Source organism: Anabrus simplex, chromosome 1, assembly GCF_040414725.1.
Source record: "Anabrus simplex isolate iqAnaSimp1 chromosome 1, ASM4041472v1, whole genome shotgun sequence".
Taxonomy (NCBI): Eukaryota; Metazoa; Arthropoda; class Insecta; order Orthoptera; family Tettigoniidae; genus Anabrus; species Anabrus simplex.
The window spans coordinates 1545735696-1545757252 of NC_090265.1; the positions used below are offsets into that span (position 1 = coordinate 1545735696).

At 37.6% G+C, this 21557-nt stretch overlaps 1 protein-coding gene across 1 annotated transcript in view; it reads left to right on the top strand.

The window, feature by feature from the left end:
- The first annotated feature begins 58 nt into the window (after positions 1-58).
- LOC136880215 (endonuclease G, mitochondrial) overlaps positions 59-21557 on the top strand; it is a 40430-nt gene continuing 18931 nt past the window's right edge. Inside the window, exons 1-3 of the mRNA XM_067153285.2 lie at positions 59-605; positions 13665-13858; positions 19726-19962. Coding sequence (XP_067009386.2) covers positions 330-605; positions 13665-13858; positions 19726-19962 — 707 coding nt within the window. The 5' untranslated portion in view covers positions 59-329. The remainder of the gene's footprint in view (positions 606-13664; positions 13859-19725; positions 19963-21557) is intronic.

Below are 21557 nucleotides of genomic sequence, written 5' to 3' on the forward strand. Positions count from 1 at the left end.
AATCAGTGTACTGTCAAGTAATTCAATATATTCATGCGTAATATAGTTATTTCATTCTAATAAAATACTTATATACAACTAGAAGCAGATATGAAATTTACGATATTTGTTAGGTAACCAGCCCTGCTGTATTGCATTCCGTTCGTCATGTGTGTGTAGTGCTGTGTGTGAATTGTGGAAAATAACCTAAAAAGTGTGAATTATCGTTGTCCAAAAAGCAAGATTTATTGTAATTGTGAAACTTGTAAACGTGACCAGTTTGTAAACTGAACGATACTCTTACTAAATTTACTTTAGTTGAGCTAAAACGACGTATAGTTTGGTTCAATATGGTTTGGAGGACTGCTGTACGAGGAGGACTTTTGATTAGCATTGGTTATGCCGGATGGATTGCAGGATCACTGTCTGAAAGAAATAAGATATTAAATGAAAACGTTGAATACACAGATCAGTTTGGTAGCGTGTTACGTAAACTTCCTGGATTACCTATATTTGCCACGGTATCTGCTACTTCATTGCCAGATAGATCAGATAAACTAATACCATTTCCGGATGAAGAACCGCTGGTATCTTCCAAACCAAAAGTTGTGAATAGGATATCACAGGTATATAATTATGCCATGTTTGCTGGACTCCTTCATTTGACCCTTTAACTTATATTAAAAATGATTTCTACATCAAGGTGCTTTCATTGTGTTACACTCTACATCTCGAAAGTGATAAAGGTCTATTAATACGTCTATAGGCCTATATACTGTAGTATTTCAGTTGTGATCTGTAATAAGGCACTAGTTCCATCTAAGACCTCATAGGTAATCACTATTCTTATCAGTTACTAGCTGATGTACCCTTGCTTCGCTACGGGATTTTCAGCAAGACTGATTTGTGGTTTTCCTAACTGAATTAAACATAGGTCATTACAAAAACGTCAGTAGGAATGTAGCGATTGAAAGCAATGTTGTCATATAAAATAGGCCTACTCGATCAAATGAAAACGCACACTTTCTCACTTTCAACGAACAGTACTACTACGGTGCCGATCTAAGAGTCCAAAGTTCCAGAGCTGGAATAACCAGGTCGCAGACTGCCGTGAACACTCCTCTGTCATTATTCCGTTAAATATGCACACTACTCAATCCGATCAGTGCCTCAGAGTAGGGATTGAATAGCTCGAATACTATGATGAACCAGTGTGTTACGTACCAGATATATCAGAAAATGTATGAACCAGAGGAATGGCATGTTAAAGAAGAAAGTTATCTTACTCCACAGCTACTTCCCGCCAATATACAGGCAGGCTGTTACAGTCGGTACGACCAGGCGAGTTGCCCGTGTGGTTAGGGGCGCGCAGCTGTGAGCTTGCATCCGGGAGATAGTGGATTCGAACCCCACTGCCGGCAACCCTGAAGATGGTATTCCGTGGTTTCCCATTTTCACACCAGTCACACCAGGCTGTACCTTAAAGCCAAGGCCGCTTCCTTCACCACTATTCATTTCCTATCCCATCGTCGCCATAAGACCTACCTGTGTCGGTGCGACGTCAAGCAAATTGAAAAAACCTCGGTACGCTGCAGTAATCCTATCTATCGGGGATGAGAGGAAACAGAAAACAAAAAGCACATCACAACAAACAATGGTCAATGTAATGTTATTGTTGATAAAGTTTATGAGCTTTCTATATTGCAGGCCTTCACATTAGTTTTCTTCCGACTCTGTGATATTAGGGTGTCTTACAAAATTATTGATATCGTAGACTGTAGTTCCTTATTCTCAGATATTACATACTGATTTTCACTAAATTCTGTTCACCCATTTTCTCGTGACTTGGCGCTGATATGGACAACAAAAATGCAAATTCATGAATATCTCTGATTATATGCGGTACGGTAACAATGTATAAGACATAAGTGATCGGAAATTTAATAATTTCTTACATAACTACTACTAACTTACGACATAACTAAAGTTATGTTAGTTATTAACTATTTATCGATACGACCACTAATAACATAAATAACATATTTGAGAATTACATTTCAGGCCTTCCCCTAAACTACCACTTCACTCAACGTGAATAAAATAATTTGTAGCCTAGATTGCAGTGGTTCATCGCACGATATTACATACTGATTTTCATTAAATTCTCTTCAGCCCTTTTCTATTGATGCGTGTACCGACAGACAGACAGATAGAAATTACGGAAAATTAAAAATTGCATTTCCTTGTTACTGTGGACATGACAGATACAGAAATATCATTCATTTCAAATTCTGAGCAATGATAAGGCAAGACACTTATTTTATATATAGATTACATTTCAGGCCTTCCCCTAAACTACCCTTTCTCTCAGTGCGAATAACATTATTGACAGCCTAGATTATAGCGACGTATTCCCCGACTTTGCATACCAATTTTCGTGAAGATACGACCACTAATAAAATAAATATTTGACAATTAAATTTTAGGCCTTCCCCTAAACTACCATTTTTCTCAGCGTGTATAGCCAATATTGTAGCAACTTATTTCCCATTATTGTCTAGCGATTTTCATTAATACACCACCACTAATAACATAAATATTTGAGAATTAAATTTCAGGCCTTCCCCTAAACTACCATTTCATTCAGCGCGATTAAAATAATTGATAGCCTAGATTGTAGCGGTTCATCACCTGACTTTACATTCCGATTTTCATTAAATTCTCTTGAGCCGTTTTCTCGTGATGCGTGTACATACATACAGACAGACAGACAGATATTACGGAAAAGTAAAAAATGCATTTTCCTGTTACTGTGGACATGACCGATACAGAAATACCATTCTTTTCAAATTCTGAGCAATGTACAGACAAAACTCTTATTTTATATATGTAGATGTACTGAGTAGTGGGGTGAAATTGATCATTCTCAGTCTGTTATTAACTGTAACTTCTATATTAATGGAGATAATAAAGTAATTAAATACTCTCTTACTAAGCTCAGATAGTAGAACATCATAATATGTGGTGCATAATTTTTCATGATATTTTTAAGACTGTAAAAAATAAAAAAAATGTCAGTGATCAATTTCACCCATAGTGTGGTGTCATATTGATCAGCTTCCATGAATAGCACTGATGTAGAGAAGAAGCTCTCATATATGACCAATTTCACCCCCAGCCAATTCTACCATGTAGTTTTCTAGTAATGTTTGGTTGACTTTAAGGGGGTAAGATTGATCAAATTAGATTCTCTTCGTCATCTTCCTCATTATCATCATCTTCAGTACCTACTAGCGCGACTGGGATTTCTTCTTCATCCTTGGACTCATCTGATTGTCATAAGCAGGTGATTCTCCTTCCAGGAATCACTTTCAGTTGCCTGTCTCTGCACAGGGTATTATTTTCCTTATTTCGCTGTTCTTTCAAAAACTCTGTCAATGGATTATTGATATTCTCTTCCTTGTTAGGGTCAGTACTGTAAGGGAGTTTGCTCAGTACCTTCCCAGCATCCAATGAGTACACACCTGTTGCTCTAAAATCAGCCTGTAGGTTCTTCTTTATTGCTGACTGGCATACTTCATCATTCTTTTGATGGACACTATCCATTTTCTCAAGAGTTTCCCTTAGAACCTGTGGAAACTGTGGCTTAGGAAGCCCGGTCTGACCTCCATTCGTAAGCTTCCATACTATCAGTGTCTTACGCCATCCTTATTTCATGGGCCAAAATAAAAGCCACATCTAAAGGCTGGCATATATTTTTGGAATTAGGTGGTAAGCAAACAAACAAGATGTTTTCATTGCATGACTGCAGAACGTATGGAGAAAAGTGGGAATATAGGTTATCTCCCAGAAGCAGTTTCTTTCCTGGCATACGCTTTGCATGAGGCAGAAAAATTGTATCAAACCAGTCACAGAATGTAAGTATCCATATCAATCCATCCATGACTGGTCCTGTTGTATCTCGCTCCTCTAGAACAGCATGGTGCATCACAACACGGTTGGCCTCTTGGTCAGTTTCCCATCCAAGTATTGTAAAGCCTTTCAGCCTTATAAATGACGTATAATGGTAAAAGACCACCTGAAGCTGACCCACAGATGATAATAGAAATTGATGACTTTGAGTGATTGCAGACTTTTTCAGGGTATTTTACTCCTCGCCTAGAAATGCTGAGCGTCTTTCGTGGATCGTCGCTCGAATTAGATTCATCATAGTTCAGTAGCCTACGCAGTCTGGAGAAATGTCTGCAATGGATTTTTCAAGATTGGCAAAATAATCTGTAATCACTACAGGAGACACTTTTGCACGGTTTGCCGAGATGTTTGTTGCAAGTCTTTTGCCTGCTTGGTCCTTGTGTCTGCCGAGCAAACCCCTGACCCATTCTGGTCTTGGAAGATTGTTTTTAAATTCTTAGGCCTATCTATCATTCTTATTTGAATAATATTGGCCAGACATCCTAATATTGAATGAATCAAGTGGAAAACCCCAATCTGCACAGGTTATGACAGGTTTTATAAGGCTTTTCTCTTCCTCTAACCTCAACACAGTTTGTCTGCCATGTTTCTTAATCCTAAGTCCATGGTATTTACTGCTGAGAGTGCTATAACTGAGTTTATGCTTCTCAGCAGCTTTTCTCAGAGAAATTGCCATATGTCCTACTGCCAGGCTTTTTTAATATACCCTTCCCATTGTGACACCTAGAATTTAAAATATCTTAATTATTTATTAATTAATTAAACAATAATTAACTATTTTAAAACAGGTAGGAAACAGTTAATAATAATGTTATTTGCTTTACGTCCCACTAACTACTTTTTAAGGTCTTCGGAGACGCCGAGGTGCCGCAGTTTAGTCCTGCAGGAGTTCTTTTACGTGCCAGTAAATCTACCAACACGCAGCTGTCGTATTTGAGCACCTTCAAATACCACCGGACTGAGCCAGGATCGAACCTGCCAAGTTGGGGTTAGAAGGCCAGCACCTTAACCGTCAGGAAACAGTTAAGCTTAAAAGTGATCAATGTCACCCCATCAAGTTTGAAGGTTAATATCTCCCCCAGGAATGAATATTTAAGAAGTAAATAGCCCATAAATAGCAGTAACAGATAATGCTGATGGTAATGCTGTGTTTCTATAATTTTAAGACTTAACTTTCTTATTATTTATAGTACAGAAATAGGTGATTATCAGGATGTGACCTTGCCACGGTGGGGAGGCTTGTGTGTCCCAATGAAGCAGATAGCCGAGCCGCAGGTGCAACCACATCGGATGGGTATCTGTTGAGAGACCAGACTAACGAATGGTTCATCGAAAGGGGGGTAGCAGCCTCTCAGAAGTTGCAAGGGCGGCAGTCTAGATGATTGACTGATATGGCCTTGTAATAACACTCAGAAGCTGTGTTGATACTGCTACACGGCTGAAACCAACGGGAACCTATAGCCGTAACTAACTCCTGAGGACATGCAGCTCTCTCTGTATGAATGATGTTCTGATGATGGCTTCCTCCCGGGTAAAATATTCCGGAGGTAAACTAGTCCGCTATTCGGATCTCCGGGTGGGGACTACACGAGAGGGGACGATCATCAGGAAGATGGATACTGACATTCTGCGAGTCGGAGTGTGGAATGTTAGAAGTTTGAATCGTTGTGGTAGGTTAGAGAATCTGAAAAGAGAGATGGATAGACTAAAGTTAGATGTAGTTGGTATAAGTGAAGTACGTTGGCAGGAAGAACAGGATTTTTGGTCAGGCGACTACCAAATTATCAACACAAGATCAAACAGGGGTAATGCAGGAGTTGGTTTAATAATGAATAAGAAAATAGGGCAGCAAATAAGCTACTACGACCAGCATAGTGAAATAATTATTGTCGTCAAGATAGACACCAAGCCAATGCCCACCACAATAGTGCAGGTCTATATGCCTACTAGTTCAGCGGATTATGAGGAAATCGAAAGAATATATGAAGAGATAGAAGATTTAATACAATATGTAAAAGGTGACGAGAATCTAATTGTGATGGTAGACTGGAATGCAGTGGTAGGCCAAGGAAGAGAAGGTAATACAGTAGGAGAATTTGGATTGGGACAAAGAAATGAAAGAGGAAGTCGGCTAGTTGAATTCTACACTGATCATAATTTAGTCCTTGCCAATACTTGGTTCAAACACCACAAACGACGGCTGTATACGTGTCACATTGACTGTTAGAAAGGGAAGGGCTCGGTAACTTCCATTATTTTTGTAAACAATGGCTCTCAGTCTGTTATACGTGACAGTGCATCTTTGGTGAACGGAGCACTCAGTAACAAGTCAAAACATTGTACACTTTATGTACATTGTAATAAGAAATGTTTTGTTTAATATGGTTGTGTTTAGTATGAAATGTTAGATAGTAAGACATAGAGATTGTTGGTGCAACTAAGCAAGTTTTCGTGGCATCTAGTGGTCAGATACTTTCATGGTTGGATGAAATAGTGGAGGAAGTTGACTTCAAGAACAGAAGTGATTGTAATGAAACAGATGAGGTTTATGAAAGTGATTATAATGCTGGAACAGAAGTGTCTGGAACTTCAAAGGAAGAACAGGTTGTTTCATGTATTGAAATCCGCATTCCATAATGAAACAGATGAGGTTTATGAAAGTAATTGTAATAGTTGAACAGAAGTGGTGATGCATTTGTGCATGGATGCTCCCCCTATAAACGTTTTAACACAGAGCCATGAAATGAAATGGTGTATGGCTTTTAGTGCCGGGAATGTCTGAAGACATGTTCGGCTCGCCAGGTGCAGGTCTTTCCATTTGACGCCCGTAAGTGACCTGCACGTCGTGATGAGGATGAAATGATGATGAAGACAACATATACACCAAGTCCCCATGCCAGAGAAGTTAATCAATGGTGGTTAAAATTGCTGACCCTGCCAGGAATCAAACTCAGGACCCCTGTGACCAAAGGCCAGCACGCTAACTATTTAGCCATGGAGCCGGACAACACAGAGCCATAATTTGGTGACACATTTGCTTGGAGTTAAAAAGAAAGCAAAGGATGTTAAAACACCTATTGAATTGCAGCAGTTGTTTTATCGGCACTTGTTTCGTCACCTATGATATGGTGTGCAGAGTTTCTTGCATTGTCATAAAAAGTACAGCATGTATGCAAAGCAATAATCCAGTTGACAATGGAATATAACATACATAAGAAAATGGAAGATCTAGGCTACAGATATATATATATTGATGAACACAAGGCGAAGAAGACTCAAACGTGAAAGTGTTTAGTCTTTGACTTGCAACACATACCTTCACTAACGGCCAACATTTCATTTTACAAGCATCTCCTTTCAACTTTGACTATCCTGTACCGTAGCGCTGATGGGGACACCACTGGCTGTAGCATGTGGCATGAAGCAGCCGGGAATAGAAGAGCTCTGAAGAAATTATGTCTGCATTGGTAGAGAAACAGAAGAACTACTGACACAGACGGCAGGACAATTAACTGGGCTTGAAATTAAATGGACTAAGTGTGAGAAAACTTACAGCTTGATAAAATCCAGGAATTCACTTGTTGATGAACATCCATATACTTGATTTGCAGCTCTCAAAAAAAAAAAAAAAAAATTGCATACGGCTAACACTTACGTTGACAAATTGTTTCAGTGGTCCTGGAAATGAATGCACACCAGAGCATTCAGACTGACAGAGAGATAAATGAGTGTTTGTATTGTTCTTGAATGTGCTGAATACAAGGCTATAAAAATTGTTCTTTGTTTTGTTATTCATAAACATTATGCTATTCATGTAACCTACTGCATGGAAATAGTTCATGTAGATATTTTATTAAACTCATTCTTCTGTTTTACTACAGTATATTGTGTTTGTCATGCTGCTGTATAATAATAATCTGACAGTATATTTTGAAATATGTTTTTAGTTTTATTACTGCGTAAAGATACTTTCCAGGTCATGTCCCGTAATCCCTTTAAAATAGTAGGCTACTTGTGAAAAATCAAGATTTTTGATACATCGCATTCTGCCTTAGGACCATGATGTAGAAATTAGGTATATATCGGAGTTCTAAAAGAGACAACCCCTCAGTATGCAAGTTACTAATAGACTGTTATTAGCATAGTCAGTTATCATTGGCATTACTCCCAAGGATGTGGATTCAAACCCAGCCGAATTCAGTGATATTTAAGAGCATTTAAAGGCAGCAAGTTCATGGTGTTGGTTTCTCGCACATTGAAGAACTCCAGGAGGACAAAATTCTGACACCATGGTACACCCTAAAATCCATAATTATTGAAGAAACATAAAGAAAAATATTAGTATTAATAATTATTTCATTTCGACCAGCTTTGGCCCACATCATTTGAACTGTTTTCTTCCATGATCTTTAACCTTTGCCCAGTGTTCCCACATTCATCTTTGGTGAACTTCCTTTCTCTCCTCAGTCCACTTCTTGCCTGTTTTGAATTTGGGCTTTTTCTGATCCTCCAAGTTTCTTTCGAAGGGGATCTTGTTTCAGGATATCATCACATGTAATTCTCACTTCCTGTATATCCTTTTTTTACCTCAATGAACCAGGCTCATTTGGTCTTCTTATCCAGAAAGTAAGCAAAGATTCAATTGGATAGTCTGTCTGAACTCATTCGTGTCAGGTGATCATAGAATGCAGTCCTCCTTTTTTGATTGGTGTCCAACATTATCTTTTCCATATGTGAATATACCTCATAGTTGTACCTTTTTCTGTACTCACCATTTTCTCTGAACGGGCCAAGACCTTTCTCAGGATCTTCCATTCCTCGGCTTCTAGTTTTTCCACCAAACCTTTCTTATTCATCGCAAGGCATTCTGCTGCACACAGGGCCAATGGTTGAGTTGCTGTACTGTACAGTAATGTCTGAGCTTGGCATTGAAGGACACTGATCTTGGATACAAATGGTTCTTTTTCAGATATGTTAGTATCCACTCACTTCTTTGTTCTTTGTTTGCTTTATTCTCCCATGCTCCACTGCTAGCTTTCTGGGCGCTGGCTTGATATCCGTTATGAACTTAGTTTTCTTGAAGGAGATCTGGAGACCAGCCTTTGCCACTTCTGTTTTGAGTTGGTTGAATTGTTTTTCAGCTGTGCCAATGGAATAAGATAAAACTGTAATATACAAATGCTAGTCAGTCAGTTGTCACGTTACTCTTACAGCCCAGTGTAATCCCCGTTTTCAATACCTTGTTTACTCAGTTCTTTATGCTACTCGTAGATAACTTTCTCAGGCACAGAGTTGAAGAGAATAGCAGAGAGCCCATCTCCCTGCCCAACTCCAGTCATGATTTGAAAGCTATCTGAAATTTCTCCTCTAAATTTCACTTTGGATATGGTATCCATCAGGATTTGTTGAATGATTGTTGTTTTATTGTCCAAGTCCAGTTCAGAATTTTAATTAAGGTGATTTGATCAATCGAGTTGTTAGCCTTCTTAACAATTGGCAAAGGTCACCATGGCTTTCATATTCCTAAGTTGCAGGTATGAAAGAATGGATTTAAAGCTAATGATCTGCTCAGCACACGAGTGTCCTTTCCTAAACCCTCCTTGATAGTCTCCCATTTGTAGATCCAATTGTTTCCCAGCCCTGATTTGGAGGGCTTTCGAGAGGATCTTCTACATACTTGAGAGTAGTGAGATGTCTTGGTAGTTATTCATGTCTGTTTTATCACCTCATTTTATGAAGGGGGTGTATCAGGTCTAAAGTCCAGCAATTTGAGGTTTCTCTGTTTTTCAAATCTCTCAGATTATCTCAGTTTATTGATCACCTTGTCACGTGCATATATCTGGAGTTTGGCAATTGTAGATTCCTCACCAGGGCATTTTTGTCTTGGGTGACTGGATCATCTGTTGAATTTCTTTCCTGGTTGGTGGAGATGAGTCAGGAATGGTGGATGTGTTTCCTTCAGAGGTGAATTTTGCTTTTGGAGCCTTAGAGTTGAGGAGGGACTTAAAGTACTTTACCATAATCTGATGATTTTCCTTGTCATTGTAAGCAACTTTACCCTAGTGCCTTTGAAGTGCAGGCTTGTTGTGGTTGATTTTCTCAGATTGTTCTCAAAGGTTTTGTAGAAATTGCAGGTGTTTGTTTTTCTTGAAATCTTGGTCAATCCGTTCTGTGGTACCCGGTGTTTGTCGAAGGCACAGTTCACTCTACGGATGGTTTTGCTTTATTGTTTCATCACATTCTAGGTCACCAGGCATGAATCCTCGATTTTGTTGAGGGGACTGCCCCTTAGCCATTTCTTACGGCTTCCTTCAGCTGGTTCCAGTTCCTTGTATCCAGGGATTCAGCAGGCTCTTAGCTTTTTCATGTCAAACCTATTAATCCACTTTGTTTGTCCCTTCCTGGTGTTAACTTTGATCTTTGAAAGATAATGCTCCGAGTAAAGGTTAGCATTTCTTAGCATTTTCACATTCTGTATCTCCTGTTGCACTTTCCCCATGCGATGGCGTGATCATTTTGAAACTCACCAAGATTGGGTTTATAGAAATTCATGTTTCCTGAGCACATATTTGAAAGCACCTTACAGGACTCGATGAGACATTGGGTGATGTGAATAAAAGTGAGCATGCACTCTTTACTTGCCAATTTAGAGCAGGCACTCGCAATGAGGTGAGTACAACCGCTTGTCGGTAGCAGTCACTCACAGCAGAACTGTGACCTTGAGCACACACTCCAGTCGCTCGAATAGCAGAGTGGACACTCCAGATTTCTGGTGAATAAAGATAAAGCATGTACTCATTTCCGTTAGCGCTTGCTCATGTTTTCTTGAGCTAATTCAGTAGGTGACTCCAGATGATAGTATCAATAGCATGGCAGAGTTTATGGTGGTGGTTAGTCGGAAAAGAAAGTGTTATAAACTTCGCACAGAATCATCTCAGCTTGATTACAAAGTGTTATATAGGTCCAGTAAGGAGCATGCTGAATGGTTAGTGGACCCTTTCCTTGGGCACTCCAAAGAAACAAGAGGTGGTGCACTAACAAATGAAGAAAAAAAGAAAATCTTCTTGCATTATGTTGGTGACCCTGGGTTTCAGAGTGGAGTTGGAGAAGACATCTTGGAGCACTGTGTCAAAAACATTTTCACAGGTTTTGACATGAATAGAAATGAAAGATTACTAGATAAAATTCCAAGAAATGTTGCTTAGATGCAGGAAGCATAGCCTAAGTGGCAAGAACATTTTAGCTTCCCTTTTGCTGCCGGAGCTGTAGACTGTACTCGTGTACAAGTTCAGAAGTGACATGTTCATGGGAATGATTACATTTACAGAAAAGGTGTCCCGGCATTAATGTACAGGCACTTGCAATGGAAAGGAAGACTTCAACCAGTGTAGATTTATCACGGCCTGACTCTGTCCATGACTCCCGAATTTGGAGGAACTCCGATGTTTGCAGAGTTATGACCCCTCTGTTTGAAGTCGAAGGGATGACAACTCCTGCAGATCTGGCTCCTTAAAAAATATATTCAGTTGTCAACACACTATTTTCATCATAATTAATTTTTGTTATTTACGTTATACCATTTTCCTCAATTTATTAATGTCATTTTCAGGCTATGATTTCCTACCTTTCAGACGGCCGATGGTAGGGTTATTCTCCCCCTGCATTTGATTCATCAGTCGCTTCTCCCATTATTTTAACAATATGGGTTTGTTTCCAGTACGCTTTAATTCTACTTTTTATTTCAGTCTTGTTTTCATGTTTTGTCTTTTTTTACCTACAGTTGTTGGATGGAAATATTTACAGTAATTTAAATTTAGCAAGTAGTTCACACTGAACTGCATTTATTGCACTTGTTTTCTTGTGCTTCTTATCCGGTAACTGTGGCTTCGAAAACAGAAGTGTATGTTCCTTTAAAATGGAGGTAAAAGCAGGCTGGAATTTCACATTGTATCCTGCCATGTAGAACATTTAACTATCCGGAAGTCATCGAAGTCAAAAATGTCAAAAACATATCAGATGTAAGGCTTTCAGGCGTTTCCTCTATTAACCAGCGTTTCGTCTTAGGTCTGACACTAGACACATCAGAGTGGGATGTGTCAGACCATACCCACTGACGCTGGGGTGTATGCAGGTGAACTTATCAGAGGCCCTTATAAGAGGCACAGTCTGATAACTGCATACGGGAGATAAATCTCCACAATGGAATTATTGCCCACATAGCAATTCCAAATGGAAAATTCTAAATTCCCATGGAGGGAATTAGATATTTTTCACCAATTAGTCATCGAAGTGTCGTATACATGGCATGTGCACGACCTTGATCAGTGACACTGAGTTGCTGCTCCAGACACTCGGGTTTACGCTGTGCTTTCGCTCTACATTTTTGTTCACCGCAAATGCGGAGTGGAGGCACATCGGCAGTCACTCAGTGAGCACACGCTCACTCGCTTAGATTCATTTTTATTCACCATCCGTTGTCTCTTTAATAATATTTTTTTATTAAATGCTATCCTCCTATTCAGTACATTATATATCTTATTTGAATAGGAGGATAACACTTTACAGTAAATTATTATTAAAGCGATTAGCTGTCAATACAGAAATATGAAATCTATATCTTGTTGGACTTTGTCTGTTGCAATTAGTTCTCCAGTGGGCTGGGTGGTTTCCAACAATATTCTGAAATATGCCTTCTTCGCCAAATCTTCAAGCAGGATGATGGTGTGTTTTTTGGGAATTTCAGAGAGGTGTCTTTGAGCTCTTCCCAAAAGTTATCTGTCCCTTCTGGGTCCTTCTTGTTTGCCTTGTTAATTGGCACATGCCTTCACAATGGTATAGATTTTATTTGTATTTCAGAAAGAAAGTGTTAATACTTGGCCATTAAGGGAAGTGAAGTTCGTAACCAAATCTGGAATCTTCGTGCTATCAGTGAAGGATGTACCAAGGTGCAGGATGGATTTCAGCACACGTTTGGCCATTTTTCCCTTAAAGACCCTGTAACCTACTGAATCAAAAGCATGTTCATCAGTAAACCTTGTTTCTTGAATTGCTATGATTAGGATTTGTTGCTGAGACAGGTTGTCATTGAGATGCTTCAGTTTACCAACCTTAAGAAGGGAGATCATGTTGTAGGCCACAGGAAGTTTTTGCTGTTTCTGTCTGATCTTGTTTGTAGGAGTCTTCATTACCTCTGAGCATCTCAGTGCAGGTTCCCCAGAATCTGAATGCCTACATGCATCACTCAAGGTGACAGTGAATTGGTTCCCACTTTGGGTAGTACCTTATGGTGAATTTTCCTTCTTGCTTTCAATAGTTGAAAAACTGTAAATTGGGGCCAGCGATGTTTCATGCTGTCTAAGTTACTGCCAAGGTTGTGAGCCTTGGAGAAAGCCTGATGCCCCTCAGAACCTCATGCCTCAGGTTTTTCACCTGATTGCAGTGGTTTCCCACTGAACAATGGGTGCACCACACCCCTATGCCAATTATTATTATTATTATTATTATTATTATTATTATTATTATTATTATTATTATTATTATTATTATTGGACTGTTAATCTTGTTTGTCATTAATTAGTGAAATGTTCTAATAATTGATATTTTCTTGAATTATTATGAAGTATGTCTTTACGTGAATTTGTTTGCAAAAATCTTTCTCTTATTTTACTGATTATAAAAATTTAGCAAAATTGTATTTATTTTCTTACTTTCAGATTATGAGGTTTGGTTTTCCTGGATTAGATAATGTTAGATCACTTGATGACTATGTTCTGTCATATGACCGAAGAAACAGAGTTGCTCACTGGGTGTTTGAGCATCTCACTGAACAGACAGTTAAACGCATAGAAGGAGTAGACCGCTCACAGTGTCAGTTTACTGAAGACAAGTCAATTCATCCTTACTTCAGGTAGAGGTATTTATAGTAGTATAAATTATGTCTTAATGTATGATAGTACTTTGGGTAATGTGTCACTGGAAGCTTAGTACTGCACCCGTCATGCCGGGCTCAGCTCGGCCGGTGAGCGAGGATCTCCAGGGGGTAGATCGTTCGCTTATCGGCTGTGCGAAAATTTTAAAGTGCAGGGATAGATGATGAACTAGTGGCAAATGAGAGAAAGCTAAATAGGTTTTACACATTTATTACAACTACTGCTCTTCTTAAACTTTACAATAATTTACAAAATCTAGGGATTTGGTTTATCTGATTTGTCTTCTTTTATGTCGTAATCACATAGACACTTCATCGATAAACGGAACAGCGAATGCCTGAATCTGTAAATATAATATTTATATTTTTAGTTGAAAATTAATTAAATAATTAATAATAATTAATTTGAGATGATCTCTCCCATTGATTATTAAATAACTCGAAAATAAATTTCCTTCCTCCAAGGATTTAACTTTAACCAAGTCTGAAAATGATCATTTTCACTCCTCTTTGAAAATTAAATAAAAATTTTCTCCCATGAAATTATGGTTAAATCGTCTTCCTTGACCTTTAAATCAATTAATAAACTCTATTTTATAATTATTTAGTAGTTGATTTTCACATAATAGCTTGGAACTTGACATCATGTCAATCTACATTTATCCATTAATTGAAATAATTAATTAAGTAACTCTTACAATTTTGATTTTGTGAGTTCAATCCACTGACATGGCCTATACTTATTTATGTGTATTCGTTAAATAAGATCCTATTCTTCCTTAAAAACGAATAAAATTCACTAAAGGTTTAAATTCAGTCAACTGGTGAACCACTAAAGTTGGCGTAAAATAGGCCAATAATTCCACGAAACAACGAAGAGCATCATCACAAATATGGATTGAAAAATTACATTACGCAAAATACAGACAAATCACACACACTACACTCACACAAAGATACACGGAAATATTATATACATATTTACACGAACGCTAGCCCTTGATTATTAATTTTCATGTTTAGTCAAAGTTAGGAAAAATATTCTCATGATGACACTATCGTAGCGACCTCCTCTCATCAACTTGAAATGTGATAGAGCAATGATTATCACTTTATTAAAGAACTCAGTTATACGACGATGTTCAGAGAAAATTTACGAACAAAAATCATCCAAAATCATCGACAAAATTGTTTAAACACAGGTCAGAATTAACATTCCGCGCACGCGGTTCATGAGCTGCGATTTTTATTTTTACTTCTCCACCATAATTGTGACTCTCGGTTAATTTGCACTCACAACGAAGAAAATTACGTCAAGTAACATATTTTCTTCTTAAATTGACTCACTAATGGATGCACAGCTCGACTGCAGAATTCAATAATATCCATCTACCAGTCAACTAATTATCACAGCACAGCAAATATATAAAAATTGTATCGGTCAGATACTGCCATTTCCCAGGCCTAAATTAATATAAATGAGCGCACATCAACCATATTCAATAGTAAATAGTATTATGCTCATGACCTTAAGTATTCTTTTACGCGATAATTGAGTTAATTTATTTTTATTATTATTATTATTATCATCCCTGACCGCGCAAGATCATACGTGCGGAAGCTACTGCACAATAATATTTCAGATGACTCTATTGCACTCGAAATTTAACCATACGTCGCATAATTGATGAAAGAACTCTGACATAATAGAATCCACAAATTTACTGTCCCATTTGATCTCAATTTACGTCTAAAAATATTCAAATAGTCCTAGTTTAACGTTGAGGTCATTTTACATTTATTTCTCCTGCCACAATGAACTCGGGACAGTTGAAACACTTCTCGATGACATTCACTCAACAAACTAATAGGTTCAAAATATTCACACATCCTCAAACTACCGTCACCAAGAAAGAAGAGATGGAAAAATTCTAACTAATAGAAATTTTCTAAACAAATAAGTAGAGACTATGTCTTTACAATTACATTTACAGATAGAAAGAAAGAATAACAAAGTTTAAATATTACTTGGTGGTGACTGTCGGTTGTAGAATTCGGGCTGATGACCTAGTGCATTACCACATTACGCACCATCGATCCTGGTCACGCCCGTCTGGACTGCCTTACATTTTACTCGTACATTCTGGACATGCTGGCGCGCTGGAAATCACACCATTCACCTCGTAAGAAGACAGGCATCCTGACTTGAACTCGAACCAGTGATCTCTTCTGTGGAAGTTCTTGTGAAAGCTGAAACTGAGAATTACGTCTGAGACAAGTCCAAAACACACACCGCTGTTTGATAAGATGGGAAAATAACTTATCTTTTAATATCTGGTGAATTGTAAGTAGAATCCGTAGATATCTGAACTGCTGTTGCAACAAGTTGTAGGCTCTGAATATGACGAAGTTCCTCAGTAAGCGAAGTGCGTCTTCTCCCGTCCGTAGTTGAAGCTAGAGTAATTCTCCACACGTCGCGTTCAGAGGTAGAAATTTCCAAGTAAAGTTTCCTTAGGAAAATCCATAATTCACCGTCTTAAGACAGGGGTGCGTCTTTTCCTTATAAGCGATTGGTTAATTTATTAACTTCGCACCAAATTAATTGCTTGATTGGCTGCCATAGTCAGACGTCATGCACCTTCACTAATATCGATCGAGCACTTGACACACATTCTGCCTGGTCACGTGGCATTCACGGCTGATTTGAAGGTTATTTGGCTAGCAGTATCTGCGCTCTCCCCTCGTTCGCCCTTGGTTGGAATTCCCGCACACCTGGTGCTAAGCTCAGCCGACTCGATGTGTTAAAACTCCCTTCCTGGTTCACGAAATAATGTTCCAACACACAGTAGAAATAAAATATTTTCCAATAAATGATTTTTACCACTTTTGAAGGGGACAGTACTGTATTACATGAATTTGAAATAAAATATTTTCCTTTTTTTTTTTTTTTGTCATTTTAATATCAGACTCCTATTTGAAATTATTGTTCAGTCATGTGATACATTTTCTCTTTTATTGATTTCTTTTCTTGATCATAATCTGTTTTGTGCTAGGCTCTACTCTTTGATGACATCTGTTCTCTTCTGAGCTCAGTTATATTAGATTTATGACACATCATATTTTTCTTCAGCTGCTAAAACAAAGTCACCTACAGTCACGCATTTCTTACAAATTCCTGTTAGATTTGTTCATGTTTTTTTTAATGCTCTATTTGCAACATATCATGATATCTGTTTTTATTTATTCTTCTGAGCTACATATAAATAATTTATGTGGAAAAAATTCATAAATCTCAAGCACTTATTTCAATCTTGGGTTGGACTTACGTTTGTTACTTCCCTGTTATATTCCTCATGAAGCTGGACGTGGCATTGAATTGTACAGACATGTTTCTATAGATAGGAATATTCAGAAATCAACTGAGGAATAAATTTAAATTCAGTATGAAATGTGTACACACTGTCCGACTCGTTGGCTGAATGGTCAGCGTACTGGCCTTTGGTTCAGAGGGTCCCGGGTTCGATTTCTGGCCGGGTTGGGGATTTTAACCTTAATTGGTTCATTCCAATGGCTTGGGGGCTGGGTGTGTGTGGCGTATTCAACATTAGAAATCATCCTAGGTAGGGCCCTCATCTTCACAGACATGCAGGTCGCCTAATAGGCCGTCTACTAGAAAAAGACCTGCACCAGGCCTCTCCGGAGGCCATACGTCATTATTAAAATTAGTTACACACTAATTTTTTTTCTTATAGAAATTATTGATTTATAGATTGAAATATGTTGCAAGATTACATGACAGTTACACTGAGAATGATACCTGGCTAATTAAAAAGAACCATAATTATTTCCAAATCTACCATGGAAATTCCATTTCCAAACTGTAACACGCCTTCCTGTTTACAGTGATAAGAGTTGGAGTATTAAATCTGATAGTAATCAATGAGGCACTTGATAAAACTAGCATTTAATTTAATTTTTTACTAACCAAACACACTTATTTTTCAGTCCATCAGTCACCATCATATCTATTGTTAGGCTCTTTGGCTGAATTGTCAGCCAAATTGTGGCCTTCTGTTCAGAAGACTCTGCATTTAATTCCCAGTCAGGCAAGGGATTTGAACTACTTATGGCTAATTCCTGTGGCTCAGAACCTGGGTGTTAGTGTTTGTCTTTACACTTCTCTTTATCTACACACAATATACCACTTTACCAACTATCACAGTAACATTCATTCATGAATACTTCCCTCCACAAAAGGTGGTGTCAGGAAGGCCAATCAGCCATATAACTGGGTCACATCTTCATCAAGTGCCAATCTCAATAAACCGTTCTCTTCTGAACTTAACACTATTAGGCTTGCAAGGGTTTGAGAGTCTTTTGTTTTCACACCTTTCATGACCTTTTCTTCTGTTTTGTCAGACTATGGACCACCTTAATTGAAATTCAGCTTCATCTGTTTCTGGGCTTTCATACTCGTCCAGTACTTCTTCCACCTTGCACTCTTTTTGTCCACGGTGCTTGGGTACGGGATCTAACTTTTCCTTGAAAACTCTTGGTGGTCTTGATTCGTGACTTCTAAGCATCCCTGTCACTGATTTCCATTCCTTGTATTCCTGTTTCTTCCAGGTTCTTCTTCATCTCCTGATGCCAGCATACCGTAGTTTTCCTGGTCTCAAAAAACCTTATTATCTGATTGGTCAGTCTTCCCGGGTTCATTCTGTAGATATGTCCAAAGAACATGGCTCTCCTCCTCTGGATGGTGTCTGAGATCTTTTCTATCCTGAGGTATAATTCTTCCCTTTCATTTATCAGTACATTCAGTTTTTCCCATTCTGATTAGTGTTAAGAGGGTATGATTGTCTAGTTATTCTTCCCCATAAAACAGTAATTACCACCATGATCAACAAAAATTAACTCAGTGATACTGTGCTATACCAAACGTTTATTTGAATTAGGATTCTTATTGCCTGTGCACTCATGGATTTGATTTCTGTAGTGACAGCACATGAAAGACAAAAGACCTATCAGATCAACACCAGGATTCTCATGGCAGTATCATGTCTGGTCATCTATAAAATCCTGAAAATATCACCATATGATGGAGATTTTCATAAAACTTTACTAAACATGTACATACCTATGATCATTTTGGAAATTTTACTGGATTAGTTCTCGAGTTATATCTGTTTGAAGTTTCATGCACAAAATTTAAAATCTACTACTAGTCAATGCACAAGATATTTTCTATGATTTTTCATAAATACACTTGAGGTTTTTAAAAGTAGAGAATAACATGCAAAATATGTCATGATAATTTACAAGTTGGATTTGTGTAATCTTTAGTATGAATGCACTCACAGAGTACATTACATATGTCATAGTTATCTCTTAATCTGCATGCAGTTTTTTTTCTGTTTGATATGGAAGTTCTAATTCTCTTGATAATTGCTTGTTCTGTTCAATTCATCCATAGATTTCAGTAAAATTAAAAAGAACCCCTTCTGTGAGGTGTTCGACTGATGTTCAAAGTTACACCAAATAAGTTAATGTTAGTGAAATGACTGGGATGCATATTGAGATGTATACCTTCTTAATTTCATCCAAATACCCCTTTATGTAGCTTTAAGACATTCTTAGTGGAAATTAATATAAGAATGTATTGCACTGTTTTTAAATCACATCAAAATTAATTGGAAACTGAAGTAAAATCACTTTCAAGGCAAGTTATCGTGTACATATTAGATGGGTTCAACCCATCTACAAATGGTATATTGAAGTATCATAATGCAAACAAAAAAGTTAATTTGATGAGACCCTACTTCATTATGTTCCTCTTCTGCTTTCAGATCATTAAATTCAGATTACCGTGGAAGTGGATATGACAGAGGTCATTTAGCTGCAGCAGGAAATCATCGTACTGATCAGAAGCATATAGAGCAAACATTTCTGCTGTCTAACATGGCTCCACAGGTTGGAGAAGGGTTCAATCGTTCATCATGGAACAAACTGGAGAAACATGTTCGCAAGCTTACACGTAAATATTGTAATGTCTATGTCTGCACAGGACCTCTGTATTTGCCAAGGTAAGCTGACTAGGGATACACTTATAAATAGTATTAAATTAGAGTTCAATCAACACAGAATGAATTATGGTAAAACTTATAATAACTCTTTGAAGTGCCGTCTGTAATTGCATGATTCTGTGCTAAATGTGCCAGGTCAATTTCCCTAAAAATTCTGTGTGTTCATAGTTTTTCGAGTATGCAAGTTAATCATTATTTGTTTCCTATTTTTTATATCAGCCCAACATTTTATTCTCTTTTCGTTATTCCAGAAATCTAAATATACAGTCAAACTTGATTAGTTGAAATGCTTTTAATTCAAAATTATGAATAATTCAAACTTTTTGCATGGTCCCTTCACATTCCTGTGCAACACAATGTTAAAAATCTCATGTAATTTGATTAGTTTTTGGATAATTCAAAGTAATACTCAATGAGATTCAGTGACAGAATTATGAGATTCAACCTGCGATACCAATATATTACAGAGCAGAGTGCTGGGATTAGAAAAGCTTCAGAAGGAATGCAGGTTCGTCAAGCTTGTTTTTCAAGTTCCAGAAAATAGTCACTTCCCACCCCTGTGGTCACAGAGGAAGTTACTCAGTATGCATTTTTATACAGTGCTGTAGGAAATTGCAGTGTGTACAGTACATCAACATACATTGTTCTTTATTTCTGAATTTTGTCAATGGTGTGTCTGTTCAAACCAACTTGAGGCTATTTTAACTAAAACTTCAGAGAAAAGTGAAGCTTGCTTAATTCATATTCTTTTTAATGGTCCCTACAACTTCAAAATATCCATGTTTGATTAATTAGTGACAAGTAATTATTTTTTTAAACTTTTCTTCTGAAGTTTATTTTTCTGTTTGGTAATCCAAGAAATGACACTAAACAGAATATTCCAGCACTGTAATCTAATTAAAAACAGAACAGCTAATAATTACAGAAATGCAATGTTTCACTCATCTGGCCATTTTGCTTTTGAATCTGTAAAGAAATTAGCCAACTACCACATTTCTTGAGAAAGAAGGCTATGGTAAAAGAGAACTTATTAACTCAAGAAGTGAATGAAACAAAGGATTATACTAAATTTCAGCATTCGTAGCACAGAAAATCATTTTAAAAATCATTCCGTGAGGTGCAGTCTGAATTCAGTCATTTCTGACAACACACAAACACAATAACTGTCCATTCCATGGTTTTGTAATTGAAGCAGATTTGACACCATCTTGTATGCCTGTTGGGAAGTTTTATGACACCAAATGACTGTGAACGGCTCGTATTTGTTGTATGAAAAACATTGACACAATTATTTTCCTTCTTAACATCAAACTGTGCTTATATCTTCTTCGAGCCAGCAGTAAAGTTGCGTGTCTTGTCAGCTGTCACTCCCTCTGATTGAAATATATTATGCACCTTTCATCTATTAATGTTCCCGCAGTGACTTCCTCTATTACGCCGCGTTGGAGCATTAACTGAATCTGGCTACAAAATTCAAAGCATCGGGTCGAAAATCATACCTAGACTCTGAACTGAGATATCATTTATGAACACAAGCTACAACAACATGGTGCATATTCGTTTCTCAGGGTAAATTTGCTTCATTATATTCCCAT